General features: G+C 34.9%; 1 protein-coding gene across 1 annotated transcript; it reads right to left on the bottom strand.

Moving 5' to 3' along the window:
• Positions 1-305: 305 nt before the first annotated feature.
• Positions 306-18,769, bottom strand: SEM1 (SEM1 26S proteasome subunit). Its single transcript, XM_054564542.1, has 3 exons — positions 18,566-18,769; positions 6,235-6,328; positions 306-494 (listed from the first exon to the last, which is right to left on the bottom strand). The coding sequence occupies exons 1-3, from the start codon at positions 18,639-18,641 to the stop codon at positions 452-454; spliced, it is 213 nt and encodes a 70-aa protein (XP_054420517.1). The 5' UTR covers positions 18,642-18,769; the 3' UTR covers positions 306-451.
• Positions 18,770-19,760: the final 991 nt, after the last annotated feature.

Below are 19,760 nucleotides of genomic sequence, written 5' to 3'. Positions count from 1 at the left end.
AAATGTTGCCTAAGCTTTCGAAATACAGACAAGATTAAGTTTAAATGTGACTTAAAAGAACCTCATAAATAAAACCTATATTTAATTGATGTGTTTTAAAAAAAGTACTGAATTGGGGATCACATGAATTCTAGCCTCAAATCATTTAACCTCTCTGAGACTCAGTTAACATTAAAAAAATTTGTAATAGGAAATTTTACTGTCACTCTGTAAGTAAGTCCTGGAAAATCATGAACAGTATGAGAAAATTAATTATTAGAGGCAAAAATCAAGACTTCTGAACCAAACAAAAATTAGATCAAAACATTTATTTTTTTGTGTTACAAAAGCGAAAGTAAAGCCAAGCAGGTAATGAAATAAGCATTTTTAAAGTGTTCCATCCTCGATTCTCTGTCCTGGAATTTAGTATACAGTTCTAAATTTTAGGTTGTTTCAACACTTCTTCTGGGTACTATGAGGTCTCCATCTTATAACCATGTTTCTCTAGTTCAGCTCTATAATAAAACACAAAAATACAATGTTACTAGACATTCTTTATGATAAATTAAACAATGAGCTAAATCTAGGCACCAATTTAAAATACTACCAAATAGCTTTACCTTAGTCCCTAAAAAGAAGCTTATATAAAAAAGAAATTGGATGTGAATCAACATAATGCTAATAAAATTTTAATTTCCCATTTCCCATTAGTAAACATATTTCATATTCCTTAATTTTCTGATAAATCTATTTACAGAGGAAATGTAAGAAATTTACTGCTATCTTCCAAATACCTTCCAAATACCATACAGATGTTCTGTTAATAATAAATATTTAAACAAATTTTAAGAATCATTAACCATATGGTTAAGAATACAATACAGTGGTAACAAACTTTTAGGAAATTCATAATCATCACAATAGATATTACTGTTATTTACATATAAAGAATAAACAGGCCCTGGTTAGGTAGCTCAGTTGGATAGAGCATCATCCCCATATGCCAAGGTTGTGGGTTCAATCCCTGGTCAGGACACATATAAGAATCAACTAATGAACGCATAAATAAGCAGAACAAATCAACTCCCTCCCTCCCTTTCTCTCTCTCTAAAACCAATAAATAAAGATTTTTTAAAAAGAATAAACAAATTGCTGTACCTATTGAGCTTATTATAAGACAATTATAAATCAAATTTAAAGTTGTAAGAATTATTCTGCATTAACTCTGTGTAGGCAAAATAAATGCAACATTTATTTTATTAATATTAATATCATTAAATATTATTATTAAATATTAATAAAATATTAAATGAAACATTATTTTCCTAATTTTAAATGTGGTATTCAAACTACCACTCCAAATATCACCAGCAACTTACCTGCCATAATTCAAATCTTGTAAGTTTACCACAAAATTATTTGAAGGCTAATTTATGATAAAACACTATATAATGTACGATTAATGTGCCCTACATCATTATATTCAATAAGACAAAGGTGTTTGTTGTTAGGTATAACTTAGATTAGACACCATCATATTATCCAATTTAAACACAATGTAAAAAATCACATGGTAGGACTGATGTATAATGTATATTATTTATTTCCTCAAAGTCCTTCAAGTCCTCTGATCTTTAGTTATTGGTAATATAAATGCTGATCTAAAGTCCATGAATAATATTAAGGCCAGACATTATTCACATGAATCATCTTTCTTCTGCTCAAGTATAGAGGGAAGTATGGGCTGGTACTAAAATGCTAGATTAGGAGTCAAAAGATCACCACAAGTTTCAGATTCAACCCCTTTGCTAAAAAAATGCTTCTTTTGCCCTGCAACTCTGGAAATTGAAAATTATAGTATCTATACTTGACATGTTTCCTATTTAAAATGAAAATAAACTTAAAACTTTCTTAAACAATAGTTTTCTGCCACCTTTCTACATTATTCACTTTCTTATTTTAACACCAATGGGGGTAAAAAAAAGAAAATCAATCTAAGATTTAGGTAAACAAGTACACTAAATCCGTCCAGGTTGGTAACTGTTTGACTTCCTTACAGGAGGTAGTGACCACTTACATTTAGGATATATAAGAAATCAAAAGGAAAGTAAATCAAGGTCACTAAATACAAAACACAAAACAATACAAAAACAGTAATATGAACTGTTGAATGAAAAAATCCAACAAAGAGAAGAAATGGGGCACACATAGTGAAAATACACCACTTGAAACAAAAACATCAGCTTTCTTTTACAATAAAACAAGACTAAGACTAATTGCCACTAGTAGATTTTGGACAACTTACTACCCAAAAAACTATTCCTTTATATCAGTGGCTGTAGTTGACAGAGTAAATTAGGAATTACAGTGGCTGGGAGTTTTTATATAAAATGTGATGCAGGGTCAGGAAAATCTCATATCCTACATATCTCTACAGATATAGAGAGAAACATATATCAGAAATGCAAAGACAGGAGGACTTTTAGTTACTTTGAGACACAGGTAGCTTTATTTCTACTTTTTAAATGTAATTACACCAAAAAAGAGAGAAACATGGGAAGTGGGAGCTAGGTCCCTCTTAGACATGTGGCTAAATAACAGGCAGATCTGGAGTTGGAACTCAAGGAATGTGATTGACTCTATAGTACGATCTGCCTCTCTCGAGTTAGATGGGTTAGGACCCAACAATATTAGGTAGTAGTAACAACATTTTTTTAAAAGCCATGGTTCACAATACCACAGTAAAGGCCTCAACGCATTTTATAAAGACTAAGGATAACATCTTTCCTGGAGACTTGTTAATCAAAACAAGTTTTTGAGGCTGGGCTGTCCAATACTGTACGCACACGTGGTTATTTAGTAAAATCAGTTCATTAAATGTAGATCATTAATCACGCTAGCCACATTTCATGTCTTCAACAGCCACATGTGACTAGTGGGTTCTGTATGGGACGGTGCGGCTTAGAGAACACTTTCAACACTATAGTAAATTCTATCTGACAGCACTGGAGACATATCAACAACCTTATGGGGGAAAAATACAAATCAAACAGGGAAATAATCTTATTCACTAACGGAGACACCAAGATTGATACACTTATGGAAAGCCATAAACTTAAAGGCAGAAACACAACAGAGTACATAAGAGCACCGTGGAGGTGTATAATAAAAACAACAAGCCACGAAGAACATGTGAATAATACTGTATTTCCAAAACAGTAAACAGGTAAGATGTAGTAGTGACAAATCCAATTATCAATATCTTACTAAAAGTTCCCAATAAATTCATACCACTCAATAATTTCTTGATTTAATTTTTATGAGAAAAGTGCTATCTTCTGACTAATGAAAGACAAAAAAAAAAATACTATGGAGAAATGTGACTTATTTGAATAGCAAAGGAAAAAATCTCATTTACCCTGAACTTAAAAAATTTCAAGAAGATAACAGAAACACTGATATACAATTAAGAACACAGAACAGTGACTAACAGAGTTGGAAGGCCTAATAATAAATATTTTAACAGCATAATATATTCCAATGTGGAAGAAAGGGGGATGCATATAAAAGATAGGTAGCAGCATGTTGTTCTCTGATGTGGCTCAGTTTTAAAAGGATTAAACCGAAAATAAATGCAAAAAGTGCTAAGAGCTTGTATACATAGAATTAATTTAATTGTAGAATGGACTGAGATCTTTAAAAAGAACAAAAAAAGTGCTTTTGAGAGCTATGTATGAATACAGAAGAATAAGAAAAGATAGACCCAATGCTCAGACTAGATGGTGTAGCTTTAACAGATTTTAGAGAAAAAGGAGGACTACTTTTCAACAGCTATTTTTCCTATCTTGTCCATAAAACTGCAAATGAAAAACAACATCATTAAGACAAGACTAAGACAGATGAGATCATTCCATAATGCATTAAAGTAGTTTAAAGTCTCAAGGCTCTGAATAATTACATCTCAGGGTACTGAAAGAACGAAAAGATATAGTCAAAAATAACAGTCAGAAATTTTGAGATGTCATGGAAATTATAAAAGCACCAGAATTAACAGTGAAAGGTAAATTGTGTATTTCCAAAAAGAGGAGAAAGGAGATAGGTAAAATTGTTATTAGTTTCCAGAATACTACTAAAATTGTCTCCAAAATACTAAAGTCTTTAGAATGTAGCGTTTTGAGCTTATAAAAAAAGACATTGTAAAATAGAAGCTGTAACAAGATTTTAAAAAATTATAGAAGTTTGTTATAAATCATCTCATTTCCTTTTTGAAGAAATGTACTAGGCTAGAAAAGTAAGGCACAACAGAACTTCCTACCTTCACTTGAGCAAAGTATGTGACAGTCTACTTAGATATCTTCATGAAAACAGATGGCTATGGGTTGAATCAAAATAAAATCAAGAAGGAAAGAATTACCTCCACAATGAGCGGTGCTGGTACAACTGGGTATTCACATGCAAAAGAATAAAGATGGACACTTACTTTCATAACATATACAAAAATTAAATCACAATGGATAGAAGACCTAAATGTAAGAGAGAAAATTCTACGACAAAACACAGAGATGAATTTTCATAACATTGAATTTGTCAATGAATTCCTTAAAAGTAGATAAACTGAACTTCACCAGAATTACAAGCTTTTGTGCAAAGAACACTATGAAGAAAGTACAAAGACAACCTAACAGAATGGGAGAAAATATTTCTAAATTTGTATCTGATAAGAACCCAGTACCCAGAATATACAAAGAATGTGTACAGCTCAACAGCAAAAAGACAAACAACCCAACTTAAAAATGGGCAGAGGACTTTTAAGAGATACTGCTCCAAGATACACAAATGATCAACAAATACAAGAGCTCATCATTTGGTAAACATAAAATTGAAACAATGAGATACCAATTTACACTGACTAGGGTGATTATAATAAAAAATGAAACAAGTTTTGGTGAGAATGTGAAGAGATTAGAAACAGCACACACTGCTGGTAGCAATGTAAAACTGTACAGCTGCTCTGGAAAACAATTTGGCCGTTCCTCAAGTGTTTTAAGACAGTACCCAGCAATTCTACCTCTGGGATTATATCCCAAAAAAGTGAAAACAGGTATTCAAAACAAAAACTTGTACATGAATGTTCACGGCACCACTGTTCTCAACAGTCATAAGCTAGGTCCTGACTGGTATGGCTCTGTTGGTGGGGTTTTGCCCCACAAAGCCAAAAGTCACCCATTCCATTCCCGGTCAGGGCACATGCCTAGGTTGTGGATTTGGCCTGCTATCTGCAAAACCCACATTTTATATTATAGATTTCGCCAATCTATAAGAGTCAATAGATTGATGTTTCTCCCTCACATAGCTGTTTTTCTCCGTTTCTCTCTCCCTTCCTTTCTCTTTAAAAAATTTAAAAAACAGTCATAGGCTGGAAACAACCCAAATGTCCCTGAACTAATAAATGGATGAACAAATTGTGGTATACCCATACAATGGAATATTATTCATCCATAAAAATAAATGAAGTCCTGATACATGCTACAACCTGGATAAAACTTGAAAACGTTATGCTAAGTTAAAGAAGCTAGCCATATAAGATCACTTATTGTATGATTCATTCATATGAAATGTCTAGAACACGCAAATCCACAAAAAGAAAGTAGACTAGTGGTTGCCGAGGGCTGGCCAAAAAGAGGAATGCAGGCTGGCTGCTTACTTTTGGAAACTGGCTGTTTCCTTTTGGGATGCTGAAAATGTTTTGGAATTAAATTCAGACAATGGTTACATGACACGGTGAATATACAAAATGCCAGTAACCTAACTGTACACTTTAAAATGGTTAATTTACTTGGGCCAATCAATCATACTAGGTAGATACGCACATGAATGCGAAAAGTGCACTCCTATCACACCCATCTCCGTTCCAGGTTGAGAAAACCAATATACTGGGTCCTAGCACTTATAATTCTAATTTTTGCTGAGTTATTCAATATAGACAGAAAATTAACTTCAACAGAATTAAACCCACAGGATGAAAAATAGCAAATATGCTTCTATTTAACTACTTTTGTAAAAAGCCTAGAAAGAACAAAAGTTCTAGGCAATTACACAAAAGTATTCATGTTTAGAAACACAGGAGATGAGGGCAATATGGCCTACTTTGCATAATCCAAAAACATATTTCAAAGATTAATTATCATATGTAGATGACATATTCTGTGCTTACAATTAATACTAAGTTATATAAAAATCTGGCTTAAAGCTTACCGTAACTGATTGGAGAAGTCATCCTCTACGTTGTCATCATCCCAATTATCCTCCCAGACATGCGCATCTTCATCTTCATCTAACCCAGTCCAGTCTGAAAACAAAAACAGATGCGTCTAAATAATTCTCATGTATTATTTCTGTAAATAAAAAACTTCAAAAAGTTTGCCACTGAAGACTGTAACAATTCAAAACATCTAATACCAAATATATGAGAAATGGTAATCATCCTCTTTAAATCTCAGCTTATGCTGTCATGTATGTTCTCAATTCTTGAATTTGTAGATAATCTAAAACAGAAGTTAGTATAATAAATTCTATTTGCCATGAAAAGTTCTTATAATTTCTGGAGGATATTTTACTTTCCTGATTTTCCTTGGGCTAATTTTTATAAGGCCTATTTCATAATCTTTCAAAACAGAAAACTATTAACAGTAAGACAAGTTGAGTAGCAGAAATATACCAGCCTGAAATTCAGAACTGCTAAGCACAAAAAAGGTAACTCATGAACAGATAAAAAGCAGACCAGCCCTGGTTGGTGTGGGCATTGTCCAGCAAAGTGAAAGGCTGCAGATTCAATTCTCGGTCAGGGCACATGCCTGGATTACAGGCTCAGTCCCCAGTCCTGGCATGTGTAAGAGGCAACCGATTGACGTTTCTCCCTCACATCAATGTGTCTCTCCCTTTTTTTCCCCTCCCTCCCTCCCTCTCTGTCAAAAATCTGTTTGGGGTTTTTTTTAAAAGAAAAAAAATTTTAAAAGTAGTTAAAATATTTTCTGAAACTTGATTATAAAATTGTTTGAGAATGTCTTTATTCTTTAAGGCATGCACACTGAAATATCTGAGTCAAGTGTTTTGTTGATAGTTTACTTACAAATGGTTATCTGTATGTATTTGGTATATATTATATATAGCATACATGATAGAAATAAAGTAAACATGACAAAAGATGAAACTTAGAGGTGTTTTTTGCCCTCTTTTTAAACTGAGATATAATTAACTATAGCATTATATGAGTTTTAAGTGTACAACATAATTATTTGATATTTGTGTGCACTGCAAAATTATCACCATGATAAATCTAGTTATCATTATTATGCACTTACATTTTTTTCTTGTGATAAAGCTTTTAAGATCTACTCTCTCAGCAACTTTCAAATACACAATACATTATTAACTATAGTCACCATTGCTGTGTATTATATTCTCATGCCTTATTTTATAACTGAAGTTTGTACCTTCTGACCCCTTCACCCCCCCCCCCCCCCACCTATTCTCTCTTTTAAACTTTTCTACAAGATTGAGAGGTTCAAAATAAAATGTGGGAAAAATAATTTTTAAGAAATCAGTTTCAAAATTAGCTCTGGAAGCCTTCCACATTGCCTTCTCCTCCTCTTACCTTCAGAGACTGGGTCCTCTCTTTGTGTGCATCTCTTTCTCAGCACTTACATACTGTACAATCATATTCTCAGCTTATGTCTGTGTCCATTACTAGTGCCTGAGCTCAAGAGTAACAACTATATTTTATTTTTGTATTCTTAAAAAACTCAAATAGTACCTAGCATATGCACAACAAATAGCTGTGAAACATGCAACTCTAAATCAGACCTTGTAAATTTTTGCCTGATCCCCCCCCAATCCAAGTCACGGTTACTATGAGTGTCACATACTCTCTTAAGTATGTACTAATCATTAGCTTCATATTAGTAGACACCTATTAGAAACATGGCTAAGTACATTTAAACCTCATGAAAGGGGGGAAAAACAACATTGTGAGCAAAATTTTAGGAAGAACATACAAAAAAAAAGACCTGACAATAGCTCTGTATTTCTTTGGTATTATAAAGTACTTTATAATTATGACACTTGAGCACACAAAGATACAAATAAGAGAAGTTGGTTAAATTCTTCATTAATCATCACATAAATTTCAATATACTTCTTAACCATAATGTTTTATCTGAAGCCCCTATGCCATGCTATCCTTCCAATCGCCACTAATGAAATATCCAAGACAATAATTAACCATTTGAATTACAACTTAAGTATTTTAAATTATTTAATAAGAGTATCATTAAGAAACTTAAATGTTCACAATAACAAACCAGAATCTATAATAGATTTTAGGTAGAAATTTTAAAGATTTTCTTTATTAATTAGGAATAGTTTAGTACATTCCTAAACTATATTATGTAAAGAGTTAAATGGTAAGAGTATTAACAGCCCCAAATATTATTTGCAACACTTAAAAATTCTCCATACTAAACATGTTTCAATATACATAAATTATAATATATGTAAACTCTACTAAGTGAGTATATAACATAAACAAGCTGTGACTTGTAATCCCTAGGGGTTGACTGGTAACTCCTGCGATATAGCTCTGACTAAATTGTGATTTAATTTTCAATTATCACATACACTGATAACCATTCAATTTCATTTAATCAGTCAGTTTTAAAGCCTTAAACCCAGAAATGCCCTGTTTAAAGGGCAAATAATAAAATCAAACAAGCATATGCATTTCATATCTAATGCCTTTCTTCAATATGTGGATGACTTTATAAAGTATACATTTTATCTTCAACACTAAATGCATTGGGAGTATTGTGATTAATCGTTTAACTAATGACATCTGTGTTGACTTCAGTGTGCAGGCCTCCAGATGTGTGCTGATAAAAAAAATAATAATTTACCATATTTTAAGAAGTCAGAATTAGAAATAACCAATAGCAGATGCCTAAAACATAACTTTCTATCAATTCTAAACTACTTAGGACTTTGCCCCCAAATATGGCTTTGTTCACATTTGTCAGTGAAAATTATACCCATGACTAGCTTTAAATTTCAAAAATCTGTGCTATCAAAGATCCCATGTACCTTATCTAAGTATCACTTTGACATTTAAGTGTCAAAAGAATTTTCTCTCAATGTTTTTAAAATTACTTACTCTCCCCACTCTCCAACATACATTCCAAAATTTCTTTAAAGCATTAAGGGTACCATTTTGGAAAAAAGTAAAAAGGACAATTTATACCAAATAGGGTTGCAAATGTTCTAGTCTATACTGATTTTCAGGAGCATTAAATTCTCATTCATTCTTTAATAGTGAAGCTACTCTAAATATAAACAAACTAATCTCCAACAAAGTGTCTTCAAATAAGAAATGTACCTGTATATGGAGAACATTATATAAGATAAAATACAAAAGAGACAGATGAAAAGTTCAAAAAAGTTCTAAATTGTATACTCATCATCACAGGTGAATGTAAAAGAGAACCACCATAGTAACAAATAGCCTCATTAGGCTCATGAATATGATAATGAAGTCACACTAAATCTAGTCATTCTGACATGAATTTACATGTGTTCCTGCTTAAGCTGTATAAAATACATTAAAGTTTTTCAAATAAAATTTCATTTCTGTAGGTTATCATGTAGCAAAAATATTTATCCTAGAGATCTAATGTCTATGTTCAGTGGCTAAGAAACCCTTTCCTAGCATGCACCATTGTATTACTATATTTTCTCCAACAAAAACCAAAAATGTCAGTAAGGAACTTCAGGGCACCAACTTAAAGGAAGTCAGAAATGATGCTACCAGACTACCGGTGAGCTTTTAGTTATTTGCTGGCAGAAGTCTGACACAGAGGCTCAAAATAATTTTTCTTACATCTTAAAAAAATGAAATTAAAAAAAATTCTCTTCATCAATTATTTTTAAAAATATGTATCTGGCAGAATGGTTCCACTACAAAGTCATGTTGACTTTGGTTCCCTTTTTTGATCAATGGCTTTAATTCCCTCATAAAATTCTCCAAATCCATTACTACTCTCACCTTTTCCAAGCTCATGTCCTACACTCACCTCAATTCCCTTATTCTGATCCCCCACACTAAGTCAGGGGTATCCAGTGTGAACTCCATCATCTGCCAACATTCGACATGCATAGTGCAAAATCACAACTTCTGTTTCTTCTGACTCCCAACACTTCATTATCAAACCAGCTGCCAAAGTTACCTGGTTATTCCTCTATCCGCTTCTTTTCTATTAACAACCTATTTCAGGCCCTCAGCCCTCACCTAAACTATTTCAACAATTTGCTAATTAGCTTCCTTAACTGTCTCTTTCTTTCTATCCTTTCAAATTAATACTGCTGGGTTAATTTTTCCCAAACTGCCTATTTAAAGAAAAACTCACACATATCGAACAAACAAACAAAAATCCACACCCCACTTACCTAAGTCCAAACTCATCATTTGGCTTAAAGTCTTCCATGACTAGGCCTCAAACCACCTGCATTTGCAACCACTATTTCACAGCCAATTTATACACATTGATTTCTTCCACCCCCAAACATTTACTTCATTGCCCTTCTTTTGGAAATCCCCTTTCTACATTTCTATCTTTGGAAAACCCTGTTCAAATGTTGCTGTCTCATGCTGTACACAACTGGAAATAATTTCCCCTTTTTTTTCAGCTACAATTGCACATTATCAGTTGATTAATCCTCCCCACTACCACACCATCACCATCAGCAGCAGCAACTGGAAGGAAACAAAATAACTCTTACCCAGAAGCCCTATAGATAAACAGTTGAAAACAAAGTTGCTCTGGTGTAGTTGGCAGTGAGCAGGGAAGGACTTAGCCACATGCCAGCCTATAAGCACCTGCAAAATACTGGTTTGGCCAAAAAGTCTGTTTAGTTTCTTCTGAAAATAAAAGACACATTTTTTAATTTTTACCAATAACTTTATTGATTTGGCTATTTTGAGTACACCAGCTATCTCCTGTATGGTATAATATTGATTGTTCTCATTTAATCTCTCCATTTGATCACTATCAACCTCAACTGGTCTACCCAACGGTGGAGCATCGTCCAGGGAGACATTTCCAGCATGAATCTTTGCAGACAACTTTTGACATGTGCAATCAGTCACAGCACCTTCTCCATACACTGCACAAATCTTTTCTTGCGTTTCAGATGCATCTTTACCTTTCTTGAAATAATAAAGCATAATATGCCAAAAATGTTGCATATTTTCTCCCATCTTCAATATTAAAATGACTACACAAAAATTCACCAATTTTGTTAAGATTTTTTTTTAATGCATGCTGATATGACAGCTGTCACAATACAATCTAACAAAATTGCTTCTAATGAAGTTCAAGACAATTAAGCACTTACTAGAGCCATCTTCCAGAAAAAAACAAATGAACTTTTTGGCCAACCCAATACTGAAAAGCACAAACTTGATTTGAAAACTGTTGATCCATTATTTCCACAGAGTCCAAAGACAAAGCTCTACCTAGGGAGTCAAATTTGGCTCAGTGCAGCCTCTAGTTAACTGTGACTTTGGTCTTTTCCTGAGCCCCAAGTACATAACCATAAGGCTGCTATAAGGATTAAATGAGACTATATCTAAGGCATTTAGTATTGAAAACTGGCAGTTAATAGCATTCTCTCTCTGCACCATTCAGTGCTATTTATAGGAAGCACTGAACAAATGTATTTGCAATGAATAAATCATTTATTATGTGCTAATTACTGCTAGGGAACTTAAAGGGTGATGGAGGCGAGAAACATGTTCCATAACAAAAACAACAAAAGACAATACCACTTCAACCAAACATACAATACAAAACTGGGAGAAAAAAAGGTGTTTGAATCTTTAGTACTTTAGAAGTGTAATTTTGAACATTTTATTTTCTCCTTAATGTTTTCACAGTCCATCATATCTTTCGATGAGAGATGTTTAACAACTGAGTAGTAATATCGTCTCAATTGCTTATTGCTTGTTCATTCCATAAAAACCAGTGAAATAGCTAATCAAATAGTCTTACAAAGTAGTTTTTACTGTGTAATATCCTGAGTCTCACCTCTCACGATACCCACCCAAGAATCATTAGCTTGATTTTGGGGTTTTTCACTCCACTGTATTTTTTTATAGCTCTCGTCCATCTGTATGTGTACTTAAACAATGTATGTTACTGTTCTTTGTACTTTCATATTTTATATGAATAACCACACTATTTTTACAAGTATTTTTGGAAAAAATTAACAATATTTTTTCATTTAAAAGTGTTTAATACTAGAAATTAATTAGAAAAGAACCCACAAACTCAACAAGCTTAATATTGGATATACCTAAAATTACAAATAAAATATTCATCAAAAATAGTTTAATTCTAAGTAAATTAAGTACCAAACATCATCCAAAATCCAAATCCCTAAATAGATTAGGAGGGAGGAAAGAAAGGGCCCTAACATTCATTGAATTCCAACTTTATGACAAACTCTATGCTATGCATTTTACATGTATCATTGATATGACTGAATGCCTGTGTCTTCTAAACTCCAAAATTCTTATGTTGAAGCCCTAACCCCTACAGTGATGATTTTTGAAGATGGGGCCTTTTAAAGGTAATTAGGATTGTATGAAGTCATGAGAGTGGTTATGATGAGATTATTATTGCCATTTACAGGGGAGTCCAACTTTTTGGTGTCTCTGGGCCACATTGGAAAAAGAATTGCCTTGCGCCATACATTAAATACACAAACACTAATAAAAGCTGATGAGGGGAAAAAAAAAGGTCCATACATAATTTTTCTAGATATCCGCCACCAAGGATAAGCAAAAAGGTCCTCACATAATAACCCTAATTATGCAGCAGTCCTTTCGACAATCTTTTAAAATCGTTGAACAGCTCCCAAGTTTGTGATCACTAATATAGAAAATGTATACATCTAAGTAATAAAATTTAGGAATAAAACTAAATAATGTTTTAAGTAAACTGACGATTTTGTGTTGGGCCGCATTCATAGCCATCCTGGGCCACATGTGGCCTGCGGGCCGGAGGTTGGACATCGCTACATTATAGGGAAAGACACCAGAGAGCTTTCTCTCTCTTCTCCACCTTGTAAGGACATAGTGAGAAAACAATAGTCTCTAAGACAGGAAGAGAACCCTGACCAGGGAATGAACCAGCTATTACCTTCATCTTGGACTTCCGAGGCTCCAAATCTGCGAGAAAATATTGTTCAAGCCACTCAGCATATGGTGTTCTGTTACAGCAGTTAGAGCAGGCTAATACAATCATGTAATCCTTATATGACTTTATTATCCACAAATTACATATAAAGAAACTGAGACTTAAGAAGATACCAGTTAAACCTGGCTGGGTTGCTCAGTTGTTTAAAGCATCATCCTGCACACCAAAGAGTTGCAGTTTTGATCCTGGTCAGGGCACATACCCTGGTCTAGGTGCATACAGGAGGCAACAGATTGATATTTCTCTCTCACATCAGTGTTTCTCTCTCTCAAATCAATAAAACATGTATTTAAAAAAGTAAATAAATTAATAAAAAAAAGAATAAAGAGAAAAAAAATCAATAAAACATATCCTGAGTAAGGATTAAAAAATAAAATTAAAAAAAGGTAACAGTTCAAGGAAAAATATAATGATCAATCTCACTCAAAGAAATCAAATCAAAATGATACAATTATATTTTTCATACTTCAAGATTACAATGACTAAAACGTTTAACATTTAGTCATTTAGGAGTATAGGCAACCTAATGAGAGAAAAGATGAACTGTATATAAGACTGTTAATTAATGGCCCTGGCTGGTGTGGCTCAGTAGACTGCATGCCAGCCTGTAAACCCAAAGGTCGCTGGTTCAATTCCCAGTCAGGGCACAGACCTGGGTTGCACGCCAGGTCCCCAGTGGGGAGCACGTGAGAGACCACCACACATTGATGTTTTTCTCTTTCTCCCTCCCTTCCCATCTATATAAAAATAAATACATTCTCTTTAAAAAAAAAAAAAAAGACTGTTAATTAATGTAACCCTTCTCTTAGGAAAATGTTTGTCAAATTTCAAGGTCCCAGATGAAGAGTCAAAACCCAAGCAGGGCCATTACTGTGTGTGTGGCGGGGGGGGGGGGGGGGATGGTCACTGCATGGCTGGTGTGTCAGAGCCTGAATAGGGTGGAAAACATCATCCAATGCTGGAGTGGGGAGGGAAGAGGACAGCCTGACATAGAATGTTGAAGCCTAAGTGGGAAAAGGTTGTCATTTGTGGGTGGAGAGGATCACAGGCTGGTTAGGGAAAAGTATGACCAAAAAGACAATATATTTATGATAACAATGCCAGGTTCCTCACTGTTGGGGAAGGGTATTACAAATATGGGAAGAAAAAGTAATTAAATAAATCCTGTGATGAACAGATATCGGCACTGCGTGACTCGATTTTATACAACACATACATATATGTGTGTATATATGTATATATACACACTTATATATTTCCTAGTTCCTTCCACTGAGATGGTCCCAAATGCAATTAGCACAACTAGAGTTAAGATCTTGCTTTCTAACTATCATTCTACATGAAAAAGAATGGCTTTAGAGAAATGCCTGATTCCAGAACTGGAGCAGGGAAAGTAGGATTAGTTTAGCATACTTTTGTGTGCCAGAATGTTAGGAAATACACAAAGAAAGATGGTGACGTTTCAAAAGGTCACAGAAGATAGCTTGGAGGGCTTCTCAATGTTCAAATACGGTACAATTTGAGGATCTAAGTGAATAATAGCAATAAACAACCCATTGAATGAGAATCCATGAGTCTGTACTGATATAAATAAGCAAATAAACAAACTGAAAGTTTGATGATGAATGGAATACTCTATGAGGCGGGGACCCACCCAAAACCCAGAATTATCTTCTGGAGGGCAGGCCTTTTGTAGTACAGGCGTCCCCCCGCTAGGTGAGTGTTCTAGGAACCCATCTGTATCAGTGTACCAGCGGGCCTTGTTGTGAGAGGCTGCGTTCAGCTTCAGTGATTTTTTTTTTTTTAAAGACTCTTTCAAGGTCTTTGCCCATTTCATGCTTGGTGATTTATGCTCACGCTGCACTGAGTGTTTAGCAGTTTTTGACCAAAAAATCCTCCATATCTAGCCAAAGCAACTGACTTTTTTTTGTTCCCCCCAAATGAAAAAAGTCCTCAAAGGAAAACAGTTTGCTAATATGGAAGACAGGAAACAAAAATGGCAGAGGCACTAAAAGGCATCAAAATCAACAAGTTCAAAAACTGTTTTGGGCAGTGGAAAAAATGTCTTGATAGGTGGATTGCATCAAATGGAGAGTTCTTTGAAGGTGACTGAAGTTTAAACATGTAAGAATACACAATTTTTTATAAATAAATTCCAGGGTTTTTTTTTTAGGCCCTCCCTCATATTATACATGGTTTCAAAATTCCTCTTCACAAAATACCTATTAATTATGAAGGGAAAATGAGTAACCTAACAATGGAAAACTCTCGGACACTACCTTAATAAAGTGATCAAAGTGATCATTATCAGTAATGGAACAAATGAAAATCACGTTCTTCCTGACAGGATGTAATAAGACACAGCATCATGACTATGCTATTCCTGCCAACGTGCAGAACCTGAATCTAATTATGTAGAAATAATGAGAAAAATCAAAGTTAAGGTACATTCTATTAAAATAACTGGCCTACAATATTCAAAAGTGTCAAAATCACAAAAATTGACACAAATGATAACTGCTCGAGACTGAAGACTAAAGGCATATGACAACTGAATACTGAAATCCATGATTCTGAATTAAGACATTATTGAGACAACTGGAGAAACCTGAAAGAGATTCGTGGACTAGATGATAATAATGTAGTAGTGTCTTAATTTCCAATTTTGATGTTTGTACTGTGATTATGTCTTTTTAGGAAATTCACATTAAAGTATTAAAGGGTGATGAGCACCAGGCTGGCACCTTAACTCTAAAATGCTTTGGGGAATAAAAGGTTGTTTGTACATTCAATTACTCTGTAAGTTTGCAATTATTTCAAAGTAAAAAATTATTCTAAAAAAATAAAAATGCACCTGCCAATTTGATTTGGCAAATTCTTTTCTAAGAGTTTATCTGATAGATAAGCACAAAAGACAAATAGTTTATTTTACATGCACACAAGGGACTAGTAGTGCACAACTGCTAAAACGCATTAGGTAGATTTTTATATTAATGTAAACACATGTCTAAGACATAAAATATAAGAAGTAGGAGGCTAGCATATATAGTATAGACCTGTGTGTATGTAAAAATTACATAACACACATAAAATTTTATATATGTGTGCATGTATGCATGTATATGTATGTGTACATATATTCTGGATGGCTATTTAGCTTTGTTACTTATCAGAGCAGTTTTATTTGTATATGTTGATTGGTTTAGTCTCTTAGGCTAATTTTGTATCCAACAAAATCTTACTAATTCAAAGTAACATGAAAGGGGAAACAGTATGAATGATAAACCAAAGAAACATACAGAAACCTAACAAAACAAAGGAATTTCAAATGTTATTTCTCATTCTACATAGAAAGTTTCCTGAATGAAGCAGGTCCTACACATTCAAACCTGAAGATAACAACTGTTCTGTTAAGGACCAATAAATGGTGAATTACTTAATGCTAATAAGCCAGTTTGTTGTGAAGTCCTTTGTCTTCACACACAAAAAAATTCCTTCCTTTTCCTTTCAGCTTTAATAAGTTTTACTATGTAACTATGAACATTTTGAAAAAATTACTGCTCACAGAATAAACTTCGAACAAAAACAAACTACATATTCTGCGAAAGCAGGTAAGAGGAAAAGTTGCTGAGAAAAATCATTTGTATCATCAGGTACACAGGTATTTCTAGATACTTTTTAAGGAGTCAGTTCTCAACCACTTATTTTAATACAGATTCATTCATTCAACAAGCATTCACTGACCACCTACAACGTACTAGGCACTTCGCTAAATGTTATTAGTAAAGCTTGGGTTGGGGATTAACCACTTAATGACATGCTTTTTAAAATTTTAGCCTCAGTTTCCTCAGGATCGTGGTGATAATTAGACTATGTAAATAGTAATGCAAATAAAGTGCCTAACATTGTACCTTGTATATGACAAACAATGAATAAGTGTATTTTGAAATACAAAGTTTGAATAAGAAGTGGATCCTGCCCTTAATAAGCCAGTTTTCTACTGCATAGTTCAAAATTGGAGGATTATGAATCAACTTCAAAGTGAGGTAAAGAAGACATGCCTGACCGATAAGTACTATCAAAACAATCCCCACAGTAATAATGAATCTCAGAAATGAAAAGAAATGTGCTTTGGGTTCGTTTATGAATTTATATAATATGCACACTAATGCCTACTGCCATTAAAAAAATAAAGAGTATATTATAAATACAAAGAACAAATGTTTCAGCTCTGTGGTTTTAAGATGTAATAGAAGCATAATGGGTACAACTTAGGACAGTTCTAGTGATGCAAGTAATTGCTTAATGTAACAAATTTGTACACCATTAACCACAAAATTTCTACCGCCTTCAGAAAGACCACCCAATAGTAATCTCCTTTTCTTATGAGATAAATATTTACCGTAGGTATAACATTTAGCCAATAAAGCAAATAACAGTGAAAAATCTAATTGGCCACAACGATCTAACAAAAACAACAACAACAACAACAAAACAGAACCAAATCTAACCAGATCTAACAAATAAACAGCTAAAGAGTTTAAGAACGCCAGTGTCAACTGGGCCAGCAGTCCATCCATTCTAGCCAGTTATGTGACACCGGGAAGTTTCTTAACTGTTCCAAGCTTCAGTTTCTTTATGTGACACATGGTAGTATCAGTACTTGCTAGATTTGTGAAAATGAATTAGGTCCTCCTGGTAACCATAAAGGTAATAAAAACAGAGAAGTTTTAGGGTCTTATAAATCCTTAAACTTATGTTTCAAAGTGAAGTGATCAAAAATGAGTGAGGAACAAGAGTAAAACAGTGACGCAGACTAAGCATCAATACCTGACCCTCCCATTGTATTAATAGGCTTCATTTGTAAAGTACTAAGCAAGCAGCCCTGGCCCAACCAGAAACAACAATTTTAGAAGATTTAAAGGCAAAGAAAGGCTGCTGAATAATGGGAAAAAAGTTATGCAGTCACGAACGAGGTAAGCTGGCTGAAGAGCGAAAGTACCAACCACCCAGGGCACAGGAGTAGGGGCTCAGGGTCCCTGTGGCTCCTCCCAATGAGGAAGCTGAAAGAATTCTGCCTCACAGGTGCGTCCCACTGGGGGACTCCGAACCCGAGGGCGGTAGCACGGAGGGTCGCACTTGCAGAGCTTCCAGAGCCGGCCGCGGGGTCCAAAGTTCCCGCGGGCGCCTCTGGGCCCGGCCCTGGCTGTCTCGCCTCCTTCCACGGGAAGCCTGAGTCACCGCCCGCGCGGCCCGGAGGCCGAGGCTCAGCCGCCTACCTTCCGCAGGGAACTCCTCGAACTCGTCGTCCTCCTCTAGGAGACCCAAGTCCACCGGCTGCTTCTTCTCTGACATCGCAACCCTGGATGCCCCAAGCCTCTCGGTCCAGTAGGAGAGCTGGGGCCAGTTGCCCCCACCACAGCCGCTTCAACCGCTGCCGCCTCGGAGGCCGCGCTACCACAGAGACGCGAAAGAAGAGCAGCCGGATCGGCGCGAGGAATGCTGGGATACCGGAGGTCCGCCCAGCGCTTCCTGTGGCCCTAGCGAGCATTAAAAGTCAGAAAGGTTTTGTTGTGCCTCTGCGGTCTTGTCCAGAGTCTCTGAATTGAGAAACTGGATATTAGGGTACGTGTCCCAGACTGGAAAAGACTCATAATGTGTAAAAACATTAAAACTTGAGAGATGACGTGTCTGCTAAGATTCATTAAAGGCCTGTCAAATGCCAGGCCCTATACATAGATTAGCTCCATCCTTAAACCAATTCTCTAAGCATGGTATTAAATATCTCCACATCACAGAAAATTCAGATTCAGAAATAGCCAAAGTCACGCGGGTCGTTCTAGATAATCCAAATGCAGATTCGGTCACCTTACTTTAATTTCCAAACTTTTCCATTCAGTGTTCCTCCATCTTGTAGTTCCACTATGGTGAATACTCTTAAATGAAGTGTGTGTGTAATATTTTATGGTGTTCAAAATATATCATTTTGAATTTTTAAAATATCTGATATCATTTGGAATGTAGTTGTGAACTACATAAAAATCTGTCAGATGTATATAATATTGTAGTTGAATATTGCATAATATAATTAATTGTAACCTAATAATGATGAATTTTTAAAAATCTTCACCTGAGGATATGTTTATTGATTTCAGAGAGAGATAGAAAGAGAGACACAGAGCGAGACATCCACATGAGAGAGAAACATCTATTGGGTGCCTCCTCTAGGCACCCAACGGGGAATTGAACTTGCAACCTTTTGGTGCATGGGAGGAAGCTCCAGCCAACTAAGCCACTTGGCCAGGGAAATAGTTGTAAATTTTCTTATGTGTGTTTGTTTATATGTTTAAATTCCATTTCTTCAACAACACTGGTTTATACCACGTACCAGGCACCATGCTGGAAAGTCAAACATGTATAGACAAGGTCCTTCCCCTCAGGGAGCTCATAGTCCACTCAGAGACATGTAAACAG

Source organism: Pteronotus mesoamericanus, unplaced genomic scaffold (genome assembly GCF_021234165.1).
Source record: "Pteronotus mesoamericanus isolate MK-2021 breed Mesoamerican mustached bat unplaced genomic scaffold, CSHL_Meso_final scaffold_85, whole genome shotgun sequence".
In the NCBI taxonomy this organism is placed as follows: Eukaryota; Metazoa; Chordata; class Mammalia; order Chiroptera; family Mormoopidae; genus Pteronotus; species Pteronotus mesoamericanus.
The sequence above is the reverse complement of the archived record's forward strand: the minus strand, read 5'-3'. Positions and strand labels throughout refer to the sequence as shown.